We start from the raw sequence: 19,449 nt of genomic DNA on the forward strand, positions 1-19,449 counted from the left end.
CACCTTGTGACATTAAATTATCCATCATGTAGGAATGTGCACTGACACTGGAAATGAAGTGAAGCATAATTCTGGTATGTTATCCCCGAGGGAAGTTATGGCTCCTCTGCTGCCCTCACTGGCACTTTTCCAACAGCCAAGTTCCTCCATCACTGCTGGCAGCAGGGGATGGTTTTTCTCCCCCATCTTTGCCATGTCTTCTGCTTCTAACAACATTTGCTTCATGAAAACCACAAGTCAGACTCACTCAGCCATTTCAGAGGTAAAATCATTGCACAGCAATGCACACCAATGATTAAGTACAGCCTTTATTATAGAAACACCAATAGAAAAATAAGGACCATGTTTTTACTTCTCATAGCAAGTAATTTTTAGCAGCCATACATTGTAGCAAGCTAGAAGTGATCAGCCAAACCATGTTCAGACACCCAAGATGCCAATCTACATCTCTCTTCCTCTTTCAATTGAATTAACAGCTGTTTCTTAATTTGGGCTTGTCCATCAGAGAACGAAAAGGACTGAAAGAAATTAAACCTTGCTTTATAAACTCCTTGGTGACCTAAGTGTGACATCATCATGCTTCTGGGATGCCCTCATTTCGCCTTGGGTGTGTGAGAGAGACCACAGGAGATGGTCTGGCATGGGAGCTGCAGCAGAGCACCAGGGAGACACAGGGATGTGGGGATGTGCTCACCTCCTCATCCCCATGATGACCCCACTGCCTCCTGACCAGCACATGCTTGCACAGAAGTTAAGCTTTGCCTCCCTGGTGGATGCATCACGTCATCAATGCATCACATCATCCTCATCAGTACCTTCTGCTTCAGGGCTGGGTTGAGCTGAGTCTGCAGCTGGGAGAAGAAGTGAGCTGGGGCTGCTGAATCACTCTGGTACCCAGCTGCAGCCTTGTCCACTCCCACAGCAGACAAAACTGCCCTGCTGTCCATGGTATGACTATTATGGCCCACGTAGTGTGCAAGTAGTTTACCAAATATCCTCTTTTTGTATGGTGCTCTTTTAGGGACTTTTTGCTCAAGGTGTTTCCTCAAGCAAGAAGTTTAAAAGAGCAAATCTCACAACACCAAGACCAATTACCCTATAGAGTCTGCCCAATGAGAGGAAGACATCAAAGCCATTCCATTAGATAAAAAAGTACCAGTTAAATATATTCCTAAATTCTGGCAGAAAATTGATACAGGCATCAGCTTTTAAAGCTGCACATGGCAGCTCAGGGAGCAGCTGGGCTGTCTAATTCTAATTCAGTGTTAAATCTGGAGAGGCAACACTCCTTGCTATGCTGCTGTGCTGACATGTCTCTGCTGCAGGCTGGCTGGGTTTTAGGATCAGGGATGGAGGTGACACGATGCAGGCTGGGGCACAGGTGGGAGAAAGGTTGCACTTAGAGGCTGGGATCTCCTGATGCAGTAAAGAGTTCTCCAATGGATACTCCACTACTGTAAAGCACTAACTCCATTGGATTGATTTTGCTGCATGTTGGCAGCATTTCCCGGGAGCATCCAATTGCTTCATTAGTTTGTACCACGTGCACTTTGCCTGTGCCAGTTAGAGCAAACCCAGAGTATCATTCATGTACAAAGGGCAGAATGCAGCTGCATAAAAATAGCAAACAAATCATAGCAAGAAAAAGCGTAAGAGCAAATCAGGTAAACCTGAACCCAAACATAGTTCAATATCAACAGGTTGAGTCGCTGTAGAAAGAAAAAAACTGGGGGGAAATCTTGCATCACTGGTAAAAATGCCAGAAGATACCACACTATTAAAAACAGAATTAGCAGTCATTAAGAAAACTTTTCTGGCCTCATGCTGATATTAAACTTTTTTAAAAGACTGAATATTAAAGCAATTTTTCAGAACAGAACAAGCAAATGTTACATCCATGTCAGTAGAAGCAACACAGATCATGCAACCCAACAATCCAAAGAACATGCAAAATGGGACTCAGCTTTGAGTGGGAAAGATGTCTGTTACCCACTGGGCAAAACAGCCTAGGGTGAGACGATGTGCTGAGCTTTTAGGCAGGTTGTTGTTAAAATGTCCACATGTAACAGTCTGGGACAGTGACATCCCTCCTGCAGGCACACACTCATTTTCAAATGGAAGCTTTTCACACATTTACCTTTCCTCCCAGATGTCTTGCATTTTTTAAAAAGTGAACACTTTAATTCAGTATAAAAACCTGCTTTCTAAACAACAGATTCATAGTATTAAGTAACCCTGAGAACCAGAGGGATCTTATTAGGCCCAAGGTCTGAGTCCAGTGGCTGTTTGTCTGCCAAGGGGAGAAGGAGGAAGGGAAAATGAGCTCAATAAATCTCACTAAGCATTATGAACAGTGCTGGAGTCCTTTACAAAACAATAATTGAAATACTTACATTTCAATTTGAGTATCCAACTGAATACAGCTCAAATTCTGTATCTGTATTCAAGGTTTGAAAGTTTGGTATCCCTTTCTTGTGTTATTTTACCTCATAAATATATTCAGCTGTCCCTGTGCTCACAGCTGGTTCTTTGTTCTGCTATTTCTCCAAGTGTAAAAGTGCTTCCAAATTGTCTTTATCTCTTATTTATTGCTTCATTCAGACTCAAAGGGAACATTTCTGGAGAATGTTAATTGCTTCCACAGCTACATATTATATTGGTTATGAACAGTATGACCATTTTTCCTGCTTCACACATATCAGCACCTCTATTTCATTAATTACCTCTTAGTAATTAATGAAATAGAAGATTCTTTTCTTTCTTAGTTTATATAAGTACACTTGCAATGATTAAATATTAGTAAAACATCAAAACTATTTTAAAAATACTTAAGGGAGTATCTGAAAAGACATAACTATCAGTTTTACCCAGTGAAAATCCAGTGAGGTTCCATCACCGTTAATAACTATGCAGGATTTGGGCCACTATTCATGAAAATTAAAATAGCTCCCAGCATTTCCACTTTGTTTAGATACAGATTAAACTGTCAAGGTATTTTTGCATATGACTTGAGTCTTTTTTTTTTTTTTAATGAGTGCCATTCCACAGTCCTTTTCCCGGCCAAAATTTTATTAGTAAAATTTAAGCCATTACCCTAACTCCCTGGGGGAAGTGTGCTCTTATTTAGTATTATTTTCTCTTTTACAAATATTTTTATACATAATTTCTTATAATCTTGGTGTCGTTTGCTTCAGTGAGCAGATTGTGTGGCATGTGCATGTGTGTGTGTGTTTATGTGCACATTTGTGCACATGTTTAGCTTTGTAAATTTTTAGTGACAAGGAGCTTTTCCTTGTTACAACAAAGAACATGAGCTGGACTTAATCTCAAAAGCAATTACTATTCTCATGCCTTCATCGTTGGTTTAGCAGGAAATAGACTACAGAGCGTATCAATTAGTGTGCTTTAAAGCAACTCCAAATCATTTCCATATGAATATCCAGCTGCTCAGCTGTGAGCACACTGGAGAAAACTCACATTTGGACAGCAAGTTATCCAAGGCCTTTATTTCCCACAGAATCCTCGACCATCCAGCATCAGTGGATCTGCATTTCTCATGGACCTTGTGCAGGTTTGCCTCAATGGTGGTCACTTACTCCCAGGTTCTGCAGATAAGTAAAACCTTACAAAATAAGAGCCTTGTTACCCTTGTAAAATCTTTGCTCACTTCTGTTACTTTGGCTAACCAGAAAAGCATTCTGGGAATGACTCAGCTAAACTAGAGGCAAAAAACAAGTTTTATATAACCCTAGAAAACAAGTAATATAACCAGCACGTGTCCACATCGTGCTTTGTGGTGGTTGATTGAAATGTGTTTGTTGTGCTTCACAAGAATATAACAGATAAAGGCCTAATTGTGCAAAAACCAAAGGTTTTTGGAATAAAGTGATTTCTCTTTACACCTGCTAAGGGAGGTGTGTCACACCCAGGCATTTCAGTGTGTGGCACCTTCCTGGATTAAGAGACCACCGTGCTGCTGTCTCAGTAGAGGGACATTTCCTGGGCTCAGCGTGACAGGTCCCTGTCTGAGCAGGATGTGGGAGATTGCTGAGCTCTCACAAGAACAGGACATACTAAGCTCCAGAGAAAGAATCACACATCACCACTGTGTCTTTGCAAAGGGCTGAGAGGGAAGACCCAGGCACTTAGGATATGTGACAGTGTTGCAGGGCTGCTAAGAGCGTGCTTATGAATGGAGTCACACTGATCCTTCCCCTGAGATTTTGGCACACACCATGTTCCCAAAAAGCTTTCAGTGAGCTCCTACTTAACAAGGGAGAGCTCTGTGGAAGTAGTTGTGGACCTCTGGCTTATTCACCTGAAGGTCAGACTTACATCTTTTAGTAAATCTAAACACTGTCATTAACAAACCTGATGGATTTTCTGGGGGATAGTGGTACTGCTTGCTTTAAGCTATTTTTAGGGATCTGACTTAGGTGATCTAAATGACATCCTTTGTGGGTAACACAGAGAATTTAGGCTCCTCATTTTGGTCATCTGGACTATATCTAAATTAGATGCTAAGAATAGCTTAAAGTAGAAGGTGTGAGTTCTCTCCTTCCCACTTTAAAGAAACTCTTTCCAGAAATATTCATTAGCTGTAAACACATGGTGTCATCTCACTTAAAAATGTGGCTTCAGGGCAGTGAAATTGCCAGGCAGAAGCAAAAACTCCTGTGACTTGTCTGCTTGCTGCACACATTTGGAAATACAAGGGCACCTCAGATGCGTTCATATCCTCTATGTGGCTTTCTCCGGGAGATCAGGAAGGTGGCAAACACAATGACAAACAATCCCAGGATACTCAGACACACTGCAATGGGAGCTGCCTTGCTGTTTCTGTCAGGAAAACATTCTTCTTCTGAAAGGAAAAGGAGATCAGAGAATGTGTTACAGCAGACGAATATACATCTATACTCCAGAAAAGCTGGAAGATACAAGCCAGAAATTCTCAAAACCTTGCTTTGTTTTTTCCTTTTCCCTGAGCTATACTTACTACATTTTTTATCTGTGAGCCTTACCTCAAGAAAACCATCCTTGCCCCTTTTGCAGTAGCTCTGTGCTTCCCTATAGAGTGGCTCTGCTCCCTCATATCTGCAGGAATTGTTTCACCACTCAGCACACACACAGCAGGAGCTTTCCTGCCACAAGCAGATGGGGAGCATCACACTACAAAGTGCCAGTCTGAAAATGGAGACCAGGACACATCCTGCTTGGTCAAAAAGTGCTCCTGTGTGATATCTGACTGTTTCTTCCCAGTGAAAAGGATCAGGCCAGAGACAGAAGCCCACAGCCCAGCACATCATTAACACAGTAAGGATCCTTGTTGAGTCCGTGTTTCCTATGAAAAATCAAATTCTTATTGTTCTCTCTGTTTAATTCAGAATAATTGTGGATAATGGTGCCTAACTCAGAACATTCATAGATTTGGAAGGCAGAAGCCTTGGACATAGTCCAGGGAGTTGCTTTAGCAGTACCATTGCAATTTTGTTGTACATATGATGCTATTAGAAAAGGTTCTGACACAAATCATATCTTTGAAGGACCATCCAAAGACATCACTCCAAACATACCTCCTAGCTACAGAGAGGGCAAATCCTGACTTCCTCAGCCAGTTCCTACCCAAATGAATATTCAAGTAATCTTCTGATTAAACAGGAACTTATTACTTAAAAGTGAACTTTTAGACTGAGGTAAATTGACAGCTTTCCACTGGAGAAGCTGCACCATGTGGGCCACTGACAGAAATGGAAAATTTACCCAGTAACATGGTAGGATCAGTCTCAAATTCAAAATACAAGTGTAGCCATGGGAGTGAAGGCAATGTCTGGGAATGACCACTAATGTATTATCCTAGAACTGGATCAGACTTTCATATTCCATCTGACTTACAGGAATGGTCTTTCCTTGGGCTCCAGGGAAAGACAGACCTCCATCATGCTGCTGTTGAGTGGCACCTGCAGAGCAAACTGTTCTCTAAGCAGGGCAGCAAACCCCACAGTACATCCCAGCTCAGCAGTAAATCCAGTTTATAGCCAGGATATGAAGGATATCCAACACCTTGAGCCTCTCTCACTCCCAAGGCAGGTTTCAACAGCACTCTGAGATAAAAGCCTCGAGTGTTATTCCATGACTATGCTGGCACAGGCTGTAGCTTGGCTTGGGCTTTTGCCCCATGGGAATCTTTACACAGTGAGTGGGCAGTGAGCCCAGGGAACATGTGGAGTGCATGACACCATGTCACAGCTCCAGAGCCTCCACATGGCTCTTCCCAAAATCTGATCCTCTTCTGCTCTAATCCAGATGGTGATGCAATGCCACAAAGCCAAAGGCATGAGCATTCTACTAGAGGCTGCCTTTTAAAAACTTTGTCTGGTTAATGTAACCTGCTGTTAAATGAGCTGAAAAGCATTTGCATCTAAGTGTTGTAAAAGCCAGAGAAATTTGAATTGGCTATTTTGCTTTGGTGAAATATTGGGAATGAGGAATGAACTCTATGCACTCAAGGAACTGTTTCTGTTACACTGAAGTACAGAAGGCCCTTTTACAGATTCCCAGAATCAAACAGATCAAGCTATTGTTATAACACTGCTGCAATCTGTACAAAACTGTAAGGAACTTGAAACCAGTGACCATTAATGTTTTCTTTTTCTTCCCCATTTAAAGATAAGCAAATCAGGAGCAACAGAAGTGAAACTATCAGTCTTGAGACACCCAGGGGGAGGAGGCTGGTGATGTGTTTAGTCATTCCTTCACTGGGGATTTTCTCTTTCAGAATCTGCATATGCAGCTGGTATACAACAGTTTCATAACTGTTTATGGCCACTGGGGAATTATTTCAGAGGAGGTAGCTGCTTTCTCAGCTCTTTGATTAAGATCAAAACTAATTTAAATTTCTATATAGTATTGACTAGCAGAGATTAGTCTGACCTTGGAGAGAGACAGAGACAGAGAGCATCTTTCTCGGCTGAGTCTCTCCTAGAGGTGAGGCCATACCTAATCCCTTAACCAAACTAATTCACTGCACACATTTGAATGGGAATGGGGGGACCACTGGCATCCCATGAGTTCTTCCAGCTCAGTATTATCCCATGAAAAAATTCTTTATGAGAATGAGAGCATAGATTGGATTCTCAGTGTGGCTTTTAAAAAGTTCACGTCTTAAAAAAGCCCCAAATGTTGTTTCCCATTATATTCCTTTTAGAATAAGAAAAGTAATCAAAATAATGGCCTAACAGAAGAGGAATTGGCCAAAGAGAGGCAAACTGAGTCAAAACACACATCTAAAGTAAAAAAAGAAGAATACAGGGGCAATATTTTGTAAGCATGCAGAAAGACAAGTGTCAGAAGAGAGAAAATTTTATTAGGGCATCTGAAGGGCTGGAGAGCTGGTCAACTCCTGTGTGCACCTGAGTTCTTGTATGGATATGTCCTGAGAGGAAGCCACAGAAATGAGAAGATGGACAATTTGAAAGAGACCACAAGATCCCACCTAGTCCATCTGTCTGGTCTGTCTTTGTCTTTTCCGAACATACCTGGTTGCCTCTTTGTGGCACTTCTCCAAGAAAAGACAAATTGCAGAGATGAGCATCACCTTTCATTCTGAAGCTAGGAGTCAGGGAGTGAGCCACTTTACTCCTCCTCAGGAGCCCATTTCATCATGTCTAGACACAACTGCTCTGAAAATATCATCCTGCTTTCACAAACATCCCTTATTAGCTGGCAGTTTTGCTGCTGCAGCTGTGGGACAATGTGAGTGTCGCTGTTGAGCAGCTAGCAGAGTAATGAATGCATCGGTTCTCAGTGGCAAGAAGGAATGACCTTTATTGTTTTGATTTCATCACATTTATAGAGTTCTCAAAAGTCACCCAGATTGGTCAGTCAGAAGCCTTCCCCCAGGCCTGATTGGCCAGGCCTGCACTGCCCAAGTTCTGGGACACTGTTCCAAAACATCCAAACTATATCTTTATTTACAAAACACAAGAAAACCTCTCATGGGAAAAACTGTGCTAGCCACATGTGAGTATCAGGAGCTTTTAAAAATAGCCAAAATCTGACTGTATTGAGAACAGTGACCTGGAACTGAACTTTGCACATTGGGTTTTTGGGTGATGCACTGGTGGTGAACACAACTCTGCTTGCTTGGTGAAAAATAAAATTGTGGCTGTAGAGTTGGACATTTTTAATGAGAAGGTGAAACAGAAGGTACTGAATGCAGAAGGGAAAGAGACTTTTCCATCCTCTGTAGGTATTAGCACCGTGTTGGAAACAACTAAGGAAAGGTAGAGAAAACAGCAGTGGGATGTGTTTGAGTACAATTTAGCAAATTACATCCATCAGGCTACCAGAGTGCTGACATGTAGGTCTGGGAAGAGTGGAATCTACTCACCTTGTCCAAACTGGTTATCAACAATGTCAAATGCCTGCAGCTGCACATTAACAAAGAGAATCTGGAAGTTCCTCTCCAAGGTGAAGGTTTGCCTGCTGGCACACTTAAAGGAATTCCCCAGCTTTGTTGTAAACAGCTTCTCATTTAGGGCTGCATAGTAAAGCATTCCTGGAGGCCAGAGAGAGACAGATGAGAATCCACACTAACTCTGCTGGAACCAACATCTTTCTGAGGTAAAGTGGAGGATCCCCAGTGCTTTGGCAGAGCAGCAGTCACAGAGGTGATTGAAGCATGGACAGTGTCTCCATAAACTATCACTTGTTTTTCTTACATGTTTAAACTAGTGCTTTAACTATCAGTGGGTGACTCAGCTGAGCTTAGGCCTGAAAAAGTGGCTAAAATTTTAGATAGTTCTTCAAATCACACTTTAACAAACTGAGTTTGCAAGAGGGGGTTGAAATTCTCACAGGAGCAGACAAGGTTTGAAGTAATCTCTATTCTGAAAGAGTGCAGCAGAGAAAGCTTTTGAGATCAAAAAGAAAATGCAATGACAGTGATGTAACTCCAACTGGCTCTTTCCTCTTCCATTTTTATACCCTAAGATTTAGGTGAATGACACATTCACAGCTTGGTAAAACACATATCTGCAACATCCAATGTTTAAAAGATATGAAAGCTTATCCCACCCCAAAACAGTTTGACATGAAATTAAGACTGTAAAATCACTGACCTTCAGTAGATAATTGTATTCTGCTCTCAATTTTACTGACAGAGTAACTTGGAGCTTGCTGCAAAAGAAGGTATGTCTTTATTCATAATATATACTTGTATTTGCAGGGCAAAGAAACACAGCCCACCATAGCAAAATGGTCATAAAGAATTTCCCAAAGAAACACGTTGTAAAGCATCACCTTTGAGACCCAAGAACCCACCCTCTTGTTGGATGTGTTTTTCTTTTCCAAATCTCAGTTACATCACCAATTCTGCTCAGGTCAGTGAAACAGGACCATGCAGGTGTCATTTTACACAAACTGCTTGAGCTGGAATTTTGTGAGATACTTTTGATAACCAAAAAGTCAGAGGACTACTGACATGGAAAGCACCTGGCACAACAGCACAGAACAAAATTCCCAACCAGGTGTCCTTGCCTGCATGTGCCTTGAAACCCTGGTGCCACCTGGACACTGCCCTGCCCTGGAGTGTCCCAAGGAGAGCCAGCCCTGGGAGGTTCCCCCTGGTAAGTGCTGGAGTATCATGGGATGCCTGATGCAGCAGCCCTGCTGCCCAGTTTAATTCCAGCTGTGAGCACACAGTGCAGCTGGTGAGTAAATGGCAGTAGACATGAATGTCTCCTGTGTGAAAACTGGTAGGAACAGAGTGGGAAAACTGAAGAAAGAAATACACCAGAGGAGAGGTTCTCAGCATTATTCCAAGTGAAAGACATAAATAGATGAAATATTTTGGGTGGCAGTGCTATGTTCTGTTTGGTCACAGTTAAAAATTTTGCTAGTGGAAAACACCTGCTCCTACTTCATGTCTTGTGGGTTGGTTACACAACTTCCTTTTTCCAAGCCCTTCACAAAGGCCACTGGAGTGGTGAGCAATGAAGCAGCCCCTCTCCTGTGCCACCCCAGCCCTGGGGCCTGAGCCAGCTCCTCTCCCACCAGGGACAGCCACAAGTGCCACTGCTGGAGCACTCTTGCTTCAAAGCACCGAGAGAGGCTGTGGGGACCAAACACAAAAAGCCAGCAGCAAACTGATTTCTTATTAACTGGAATTTCAAAGCAGTCCAAGCTGAGCCCTGCTTTGCTCTTGAGGCTTATCTTTAAGTGGAGGGTGGATTGTCTAATGCTGTGCCAAAAACCACCTTTTTTCAGGGCAAGACAGGTCAAGCATCTCCTAAAGGTTCACGTCAGTCTCCTTTGCAGTGCTGCAAGCTGGGGCTTTCATGGGTTCTTGAATCCCCAGCCTTTCTCTAAGGATTCTTGTAACATCAAAAATGCTCCTCTTGTTGCAGGAAGCACACATTTAAAGCAAACACTCACTGTCTGAAGTGATCTTTTGTTTTGAAAGAGTGCCTTCATTTTTTACCTCACTTCTCTGTAGCTTTTAAAAAACTTTTGCCATAAACTAAAATAAAGATGATTACTAATTGACACACTTTTTCTGTTCAAGAATAAATGACACATGTGGGGTATAATTTGCTGTTCCCTCTTGGACTTTCTATGAAAATGACTGATTAACCATTTGTACTTTTCTTAATTGTCTCTAATTTGAGCTTGGAACCAGGCTGTAAGACTGACACTTTGGCTTGATTAATTGAAGGACACAGATCAGCAGTGATGGCCAGATGCAGCTCTCAGCTGCTCTGGAGCTGCAGGACATGGCCTTGATGCACATTACACTTGCCAGAGTTTGATGGGATCCAACCCTTGCTGTGCTCCTGCCCATTTTTCTCTGCCCAGGAAATGACTTTATATACAGTATTAACTTCTGTCTTAGCCCTGTTGGCATCATCACCCAGCCCTTACAGCTTTCAGATAAACAGTGCTGCCTCCCAAAATGTGCAAATGCCCGAGGAAGCATGAGGATGCTGCATTCAGGGATTTTCTCCTGTGGTTATAGTAACTGCAGCACTCTTGGTAGCTTGTGTAAGAGGCACACCCACAGATGATGCAGTCACAGTAGAGAAAATGGTATCAACAGACACAATGTCAAAAACAAAGTTCATTTTCCCACTGTATAAGCAGGATTTCTCATTTTCTCCAAGTTCCTGTGTGTGTAGGTCTTCCTGGTGTGGTGCATTTTAAGGGCACTAATCTACAATTTTGTTGTTGTAGTTCACTTGTTTGGAATTTTCCACTCAGAAATTAGATGAAATTAGGCTGCCTCAGCTGTGGATGTATCATGACTCCTGGGCACTTAAAACTGCACAGGCTGTCCTTTGAATTTGACAACCCAAGCTAGCTTTTATGGGAAGCAACTGGCTGAGAGCAACTTGACAATGTGAGGTGAGTCAGAGCTCCCAGCACACCTTGTTCCTGCACAGGGACTCCAGTCCCAAACCCTTTCCCTCTGCACCACTCCAATGCAAACAGCAGACCTGACCTTCCCCCCCATGAGACATATATCTATGTAAAAAAGAGACTCAGATTTTGCTTGGCTATTTCTAGATTTTGTGTTGCTTGATGGGCAGATCTGACACTGTTCTCTGGGACTTTCTGTCAGAGGATGGCAGAGCAGTGTGCTAACCCTTCACTTCCAAACTGAAAGTTCAAACAGACAAGACCTGATTGAACACTATCAGTTGAGCCTGATCAGTTGAGGCTGATGTTGCACCAGGCAGCCTCCAGAGGTATTTTCCAACCCGAATTAATCCATGGTTCTATGATTCTAGTCCTTTGGGAAGGACAGGAGTTACAGTGCCTTATATAGATGGAAAACAAGCAGAGAGATAAAATGCTTTTTCCCACAGCTCAAGCTAGATCAAAGGCAGCCCAAGTTCTTGCTTCCCAATCCTAAACACTCCTTTCCTCTAAATGCAACCATTACCTTTACAAAAGTGAAGTTTACAAATCCTGCACTAAAAGTCAAGTTCAGCTCACACTGCACCGTGCCACAGCTTCCAGATATCCGTGTTGCATTGGGGTTGACAGTCACATACTCCATCGGCTCCTGCAGAGAGAAGAGACACTGTAGGGCTGCTGATGAAGAGGAGGAGGGAACTTAGTAACAAACATGCAGAGATTTACAGCAGCCTTTTTCTTCCACCCCAGACAGGCTCTGTGTGGCCAAATGAACAAGCCAGTGGTGGTGGCAGCCAAACTGCTGCCTGCCAGGGTCATTCCCCAAATGTAAACCAGCATTGGTGGTTGTCTGACACATCACTGAGCTGTTCCAGTGCATTAAGCTGGCAGAAAATATTGGGGGTTTCTGTACATTCAGTGAACTGATGTGATTCAGAGCAGGGTCAGGTGAGTACAAGTGATAATTTATAAAGAGGGAGCACATTATGTTATTATAAACATCTCCCTATGGTCTGGTGAGGTTGGGAATCCTGCTCCCTGCCTGGCTTCTGCCAGGATAAGGGATGAAAATTAATCTCACAAACTTTAGACTCTCATCCCATGTTACAAATACCCAGACATCAAACATGAATATTTGTATTTGTAACAGGGAGGGCTCAAGCATAGGAACTCCAGTGCCTGAGGATGTAGCTCCATGTGTTGTATTCATGGAGGATACAAAACTAAGTCTGAAAGACAACTGCCATTTCAGGCTGTACAACATAATTTGCTGAAGTATTTTCAGTGGGTCACTTCTAGGAGAGGGGACCAGCTCTTCAGGACCTGGCAGCTCCTGTGATCCTAAAATCTCCATACATCAGCATGAAGACAATCCATCTCTGAATCCAAGTCTGTGAAGGGACAATTTCTTGCTTTTGTTGCAACTCACAACACCAAGCTCTTCATTGAAATCAATTCAGATTTTAACTAATCTCCCATTCTAGGAAGCACAAATAACCCTGCAGGCTGATCTCCTGCCCCAGTATTGCTCCCACACAAACATCACTGAAATAAGAAAGCACTTTGTATGTCCCTCTGCCATCATCATCACACAGGCCAAAGTACAGCAGCTGAGACGCTGTGGCACATGAGGGGCCTTAGACTGGCAGCAAACCACTTATTTTTATCATAGAAGCTAATTCTGAGAACGGTTTGGAAAGAAGAACAAATACCACCGAATAAAGAAAGTCACTACAAAGCTCAGCTTCCACCTCACCTGGTCTGTGTTTCGAGCCATCAGCTGCAGACCCATGACGGCTTTGACGCAGGTCCTGTTCCCATCGGACACGGTGTAGTTGCCTGTGGGGATGGCAGAGGGCTGTGGGGTGGGAGAGGGTCTCACTGTCCTGGCAGTGGATGTGGGGGCTGTTTGTGTCCCTGCATGGGTGGTTGTCGTGTTGGTGACAGCAGCTGTGGCTGTTGCATTCCCAGTGCCTGCTGTTTGTCTCCGTGACCGTGTGCTGTGCCCAGCCCTCTGCATGGTGGTGGCTGCAGAGGCATGGGTGGCTGTCACCTGGCTACTTGCTGTCTCATATCTCAGGGAGATGTTGGTGGCTGCTGCTGTCACTCCTGTGGTCCCACATGTTCTCCTCCCACGGCCTGTGGAGGACACAGAGGGGGTGGTTGTGCTCCTCACTGCAGCTGTAACCGAGAGCGTTGCCTGGGCTGTCGTCTGGCTGGCTGTGCTGCTGTTGTCTGCAGGGGTTGTGGATCCAGTGCCTGTTCCTGTCTGCTCTGCCCCATGCTGGCCTGCAGCTGTTGTCTGCACAGCTGTTCTGGTGCTCATGGGTGTTGTTTGAAGAGAGCCTGTGTTGTTAAAATGAGCTGTGGTGCTTTGATGGGGTGAAGAATGATAGAGGGAAAGTGGCTGAGCAGAAGTAGCCATTTGGTGGAAGGATGTGGTTTCTGGAGAGAGTTTGACCCCCAGGGCCACCTCAGCAAAGCAGGAGGAAAATGCTGCAAAGAAACTAAAGTCAGTAGTCTAGAAACCTTTACATTTTACTTTCATGTTTATAATCACAACAGAACTGCACTGGTTTTGTTATCAAATGGGTGATATTATTTCATTTTTCACTGGGCTCCAGTCATGATAAGAGAGTGAAAGCTCTGTAGGACAACCCACAGCTTAGCACCACTCCCCCAAGCTTCATACCCCTGAGTATTCCAATTCCAGTGGGAGCACATTGGCTCCCAGCTCTCCACACACTGAGCAACCAGACCTTGCACAATCCCCAGGCAGCACAAGAATTCCCTGCAGGCACTAGTTCAGCAGGATTTGCTGGAAGCAAATTGTCGAGGTGTACTGAAGATGAAGTAGGTGTAACAGCCAAAGGGGCTGTTGGTTACTCACCAGCAAAGTGTAGGGAAAGGGGCTGTGTCTGTGTGTGTGAAGGAAGTGAGACAATGAAATGGTTTTACAGTGATTCACAACATTCTGGGAAACCAGTCTGGGAGCCTGGGAAATTCCTGATATTTATTTATGGTTTTGTGGTAGCCATGTCAGCTTGAACCCTGAAGTTCTTCTTCCTAAGAACCCAAAGAAAGACCATCCCTCTTAGTGATGGAGTCTCAGAAATGAGGAAAAAAAAAAATCAGGAGGCAGCATCCAGGGTCTACACCAGAAAATAGTCACAGCACCAAAATCTTGGATCACACTGGAAAATAGTCACAGCACCAAAGTTATGCTTCCACTGAGTAACATTTACAGAAACATGTCCCTTGCAGAAGTGAAAAGAAAATCTGGCTCCTAAATGTAAATAAAGAAGTGAACAAAAAGTGGGGAAGTACATTGTAGAATAGGTGAATGTCACAAGTCTTCTGCTTCAATCTTTGACTGTGAGTTTGCAACTAGACTTTGGAAAGACAAGGTCAAGATAAAAGAAATCATAAATCACTGACATATGTGAGTTTCTTGATGTGCATGAAGCTTTAGGTGAAGTTACATGCTTTGCTGCCTAAATTAGCTGGAGGACAGAGATGAATTCTCCAGTTTCGAGTCAAAAGCGACGCAAAAGTCCAAGAGAGCTCATATTCCCAGCAGTACAGCTCCACAGAGAATGCCTCAACATGTCTGAGTCCATTGTACACTGTCAAAGAAACTCCTCATAAACTGGTGGCAAAGTTGGTGGCAAGAAGGTTGCTGAGATTTGGATTTCAGGATAGATTCATGCCAGAGGCACTTTTAGAGTGAAAATGGCTGAAATCTCACAAGTTCTTCCCTTCATTTATTTATTTATTGTCACTCATCATGAACAGAGATCTTCAATAATAGCTGAATTAACAAAATCTCACCATTTCAGGATACATTTAAACTAAATAAGAATAATAAAACCTACTGGGTTTTGAATCAAATTCAAGATAAAAATCAAAGAAATAAGAGCAGATGTACTGATCTTAACCCTTACCACCATTAAAAATGGCTATGCTGTAGAAGAGCAGAAGTAAATACTACTTACTCCTAAAATTGTGCCTGGTACACTCTTTGCTGTACTGAAGACACTTGATTGCCATTGTAGCTTTTACCATCCAAGACATGCAACTTGAGACAGTTAGAAAGCCTCCAATAATACTGTGATTTTTATCAAAAAGAACCTGAAAGTGTGTAACTCATTTGATACTTTAGTTAATTTCCTCATTTTCCCCAACACTTTACCACAGCTGGTGCAGAGCTGTTAATCAGATAACTGATCTCCTTCTCTGGAGGCCAGGGGAAAGCCAGAGCAGTTGCTATACACCAGTTATGGGTAGCTGCATCCGAGTGTATCAGCATGATAAAAAAGAAGAAGTTGCAATTTTCTCTTTTTCTTCCCCTGTAAGACTGTGAAACAACCCATATTTAAATTTACATGAGTCTTAAACTGTCTGTAGGTCTTACTTTTCACATATTGATTTTGATTAATGACCAGATAACACAGATGGGGAGAGAAATATTATATAAGTGACATTGAAAAGCAACCCCACAGCTTTTCAATAAGACTCCTCAAAAGGTCATTTCAACCCAATTATTTTTCACTGTTCAGCCTGACAGGGTTGCTGAGGGGTAAAGCCAGAAATGTCTTTGGGATGGCCTATGGCTCTTGCTCACTGGGTGACTACCAGACTGTTCCTCCAGGCTCTCCCAGGCATTTTGGAGCTTCTGCCAGTGCATGGCCACACTGCTGAACTGTCATCCCAAAAGGCATTTGGCCATATGAGCTCCCAGGCATGGGCAGGGATTGCTCTCTGGTTGCACCTCTTGGCCTCAGCGGTGTTTGGTGGCTGCTGGAGGTGGTTTGGTGGCTCTGCTGTGTGAAGAGACACACGGTGTCCCTGACCTACCCTCCAGCTAAGGCCAGGAAGGCTTCACCGTGGCTCCCTCAGCACAGCCACACTCCTCTCTGGGAGCCTAGCACTGCTTGGGAAGGAGCCACCTGCACAGCTCCCCCAGCACAGCCTTCTCATGGCTCTGACAGCAAAATGGGCCACAGAACAACGAGGAATGGCAGCTCTGTACCCCTCAGGAGTCTCCTTTTATTTTCCTCCCATAAAACCAGCTCAAAACTTCATACAAGCAACATTTTGCTTGAAGGATTCAAGTGCTCTGGGTGTATCTTCCAAGGGCTGCAGTCCCCTTGTCTCACTTTAGCATCAAAGTTGTGTATTTCAGAGCTGAGAGTGTGTGGGAGCCTCCATGCAATTCTCCAGAACAGAATTCTCAGAAACGGACCATTGCAGCTCTCAGAAATTTACTGTTCCCAGTCAGGGCCTCGAGATCCCTTTTTCATGCTTTGGTGACAAGTTTTGATCATAAGGAATGTCACTGCTCTGCTCCCAGGCACTGTGGTGGGAAGCTGAGTGCTCAGTGCCATGGCCTGGCTGTGCCATTTCTCAGCCTGTACCAGGGTGTGTGATACAAACTCTTACTGAGGACTTTTTTCCCCTTTTCATCTAACCACACTCATCTGTTCAGCTGCCCAGCGGGTTTGTTCTGCTTTCTGCTGCCAGGAGAAATCCTCTTGCTTAGCTGGCTGATTCTGAGTGGACACAAAACCTGACCAAGCTCCTGTAATCATTGGAAATGCTCTCACCAGCCCTGGCTGCTTTGGTTTGCTTGAGGAATTGGAAAAGCACCAAGAGTTTCTGAAGAGGTTTCGGTACTATCATAGCTTCCCTCCAACTCATTTGACCTTTATGCCTTAAGCACTAATTATGTTTAATTCCCTATCTGCACAGAAAGACTTTACTTTATGACATTAATAAAACATCACAACAAATTATTAAAAGAAAGATCAAAAAGGGGTAAGGAACAGAGGAAACAAGTTCTCTCGTCAAAAGTGACTGCTGACCACTGAATTACTGGTGTTGCTTCTCAGTCTGATCTTGCTCTCCTTTGATTTATGTGTTTTGGGGCTACTTCAGCAGACTTTGACTATGAAGCAGGTGTGGGAAAGCAGAGAGAGCAGGAGCGGCTGGTGGTGGAATCCCTGGGCACTCTCCCTGCTCATGGACTGGGAGGGGACAGGGGTTGTTCCTTGAGTGATCCCTGTGTGCCCCTGGCAAAACACACCACAGTCCAGGGTCCCAACATGAGCTCAAACCTTTGGCCATTCCACAGATTAAATCACATTCAGTCCTTCACCAGGCAAAGTTGGTGCTGCTGCAGGTGTAGAGCAGTGACTTAAAGGACTGGGAGATTTCTTTGATCTGTGTAGCTTCCCAGATTTTCACAGAGCAGCATTAAGGATCAAATGGTGACTCTGATGGGGTCTGTCACTGAGAGATCCCCCAGCTTCACTCCTTCTTTCCTGACCTTGCTCTACCTCTTTCAATGCAGACGAACTAATGACTCAAGCAATGCTTCTTTTGTTTTTTCTTTCCTGCTTGTCTCTGTAAGGATTTTCAGTTAGTTCTGCAGGTCTGGAAATTATTTTTAATTAAGAAAAGCAAAGCCAAAAAAGTCTGCTTCTAAGATGACTCTGAACTCACTCCTTCACACAGAGTTTATGCCACCACAGAGTGCAAGGGAAAACACAGATGAAAACATCAAACTAAGTCTATATCAGCTGCAATTAACTGCAGTTATGGTTATTTCTTAGCAGTGAGACTTTGCTGAAGGTACCCTTAGCGCTAGCAACAAAACTCTTCAAAGTTTTCAGTCTCTTAGGTGCTGTCCTGACAGCGAGGAAACAAACCTGGCACAATGTCCCAATTTTCAGGTAGAAATGGTGCTGTTACTCACCGCAGGCGAGGGTCAGCGAGATGAGCTGCCGAGCGCTCCTCCCCATGGCCAGCACGGCTGAGAGGTGCTGCTTCTCCCCGGGGAGCGGCTGGAGAGGAAACCGAGCTTTCCTGCGGACCGAAAAGTTTCACTCGATGCGGGGAGTGCTCAGTCACATGGCTGGGAAGGAGGTGGAGAGAGAGGGGGAGAGCGATGCTTCTCGTCTGCAAACTCACGCAGAAGGAAATAAATGATGGTTAGGAAAGAAAGTGAAAAGAGAAATGACTGCTGGGCTGGCTGGGAGGAGGACAGGCTCACTGCACTGAGACCTAGGGCTCTGCAAGGCCAGGGAAAGCTTTGTGCTTCTCCCTCCCGGCCTGATCACCCACCCGGTGCAAAGCTACCCAGCAGAGAGTTACAGCCATAAATCAGTACCTCCCGCGTGTTCTTTAGAAAGTACTTTCCTTAAGGCCAAACTGCTTCTTTTATGCTCAGGCACAGAAGGGAGAGCTGTGACCATCTGCACAGAGCAGCTGCTACAAGTGAGACAGGGCTGAGCAGAGCCCCAGACGGGCTCTCCCGCAGGTGGGCACCACCCTTTGCTGCCTGCTCTCGCCCCAGGTGGATGGGCCGGGGGGCTCACTGTTGGTTCTGCACCCCAACTCACTCCCAGCAGATGCAGTGCCTCCCCTGTGTCCCACCAAGGGCTCTGCAGAGCTCTCCAGGCTGGGGCAGCAGCTGCACGGCAGGGTGTGGTGTGAGGAGCTCGATGTGCAGCAGGAGAGCATCACTCACTCAGGAGAGCATCATCATTCCCTGCCCTGGGCATCTGCCAGGGGGCTGCTTCGGGCAGGGAACAAAGCAGCTCCACACTGGTGTCTGGAATGCTGCTAATTCTTCTTTTTCTCATACCAATACTCACTGCAGCAACATGGTGACACCAATGACTTGAACAGTCAAGTGAAGTGAAGTTTACCTACAGAAATCTGCATTAAATCAGTTCCAGTTTATCTTGCTCTACTTGCATTGTGTTTCTGCTTTCTCATTTTCACCTGCTTGCCTTTCTACATGACCCACAACTTGTATTTGGGTCAAACAGCACTCCCTAATAAACAGTGGTAGCCAAAGGCATGCAGATATCTCAGGGGTAACTATAATGAAGTCATCTACAACTTCCTCTGAGCTGTCAGAGTGAACCTTTGCACTCTCCTAAGAGCTCTGGGGATTCAGAACCTGACTAAGGGAGATGGGTAAAGGAAAAAAAAAAGGGTAAAAGGAAAAAAAAACCCCAACTACTA

General features: G+C 44.2%; 1 protein-coding gene across 1 annotated transcript; it reads right to left on the reverse strand.

The window, feature by feature from the left end:
* Nucleotides 1-290: 290 nt before the first annotated feature.
* LAMP3 (lysosome associated membrane protein 3) lies at nt 291-19,380 on the reverse strand. The gene is made up of 6 exons (XM_085069136.1): nt 18,173-19,380; nt 13,172-13,911; nt 11,942-12,064; nt 9,120-9,177; nt 8,390-8,557; nt 291-4,861 (listed from the first exon to the last, which is right to left on the reverse strand). The coding sequence occupies exons 1-6, from the start codon at nt 18,216-18,218 to the stop codon at nt 4,722-4,724; spliced, it is 1,275 nt and encodes a 424-aa protein (XP_084925262.1). The 5' UTR covers nt 18,219-19,380; the 3' UTR covers nt 291-4,721.
* Nucleotides 19,381-19,449: the final 69 nt, after the last annotated feature.

Source organism: Lichenostomus cassidix, chromosome 9 (genome assembly GCF_008360975.1).
Source record: "Lichenostomus cassidix isolate B80296 chromosome 9, HeHo_3.0, whole genome shotgun sequence".
Taxonomy (NCBI): domain Eukaryota; kingdom Metazoa; phylum Chordata; class Aves; order Passeriformes; family Meliphagidae; genus Lichenostomus; species Lichenostomus cassidix.

Coding starts and splice junctions, on each gene's coding strand:
- LAMP3 (XM_085069136.1), bottom strand. CDS start 18,218: ATGGGGAGGAGCGCTCGGCAGCTCATCTCGCTGACCCTCGCCTGCG. Junction 12,065..13,171: donor TGGCTCGAAACACAGACCAG/GTGAGGTGGAAG, acceptor TTCTCTCTGCAG/GAGCCGATGGAGTATGTGAC. Junction 8,558..9,119: donor AATACAATTATCTACTGAAG/GTCAGTGATTTT, acceptor TCTGGCCTCCAG/GAATGCTTTACTATGCAGCC.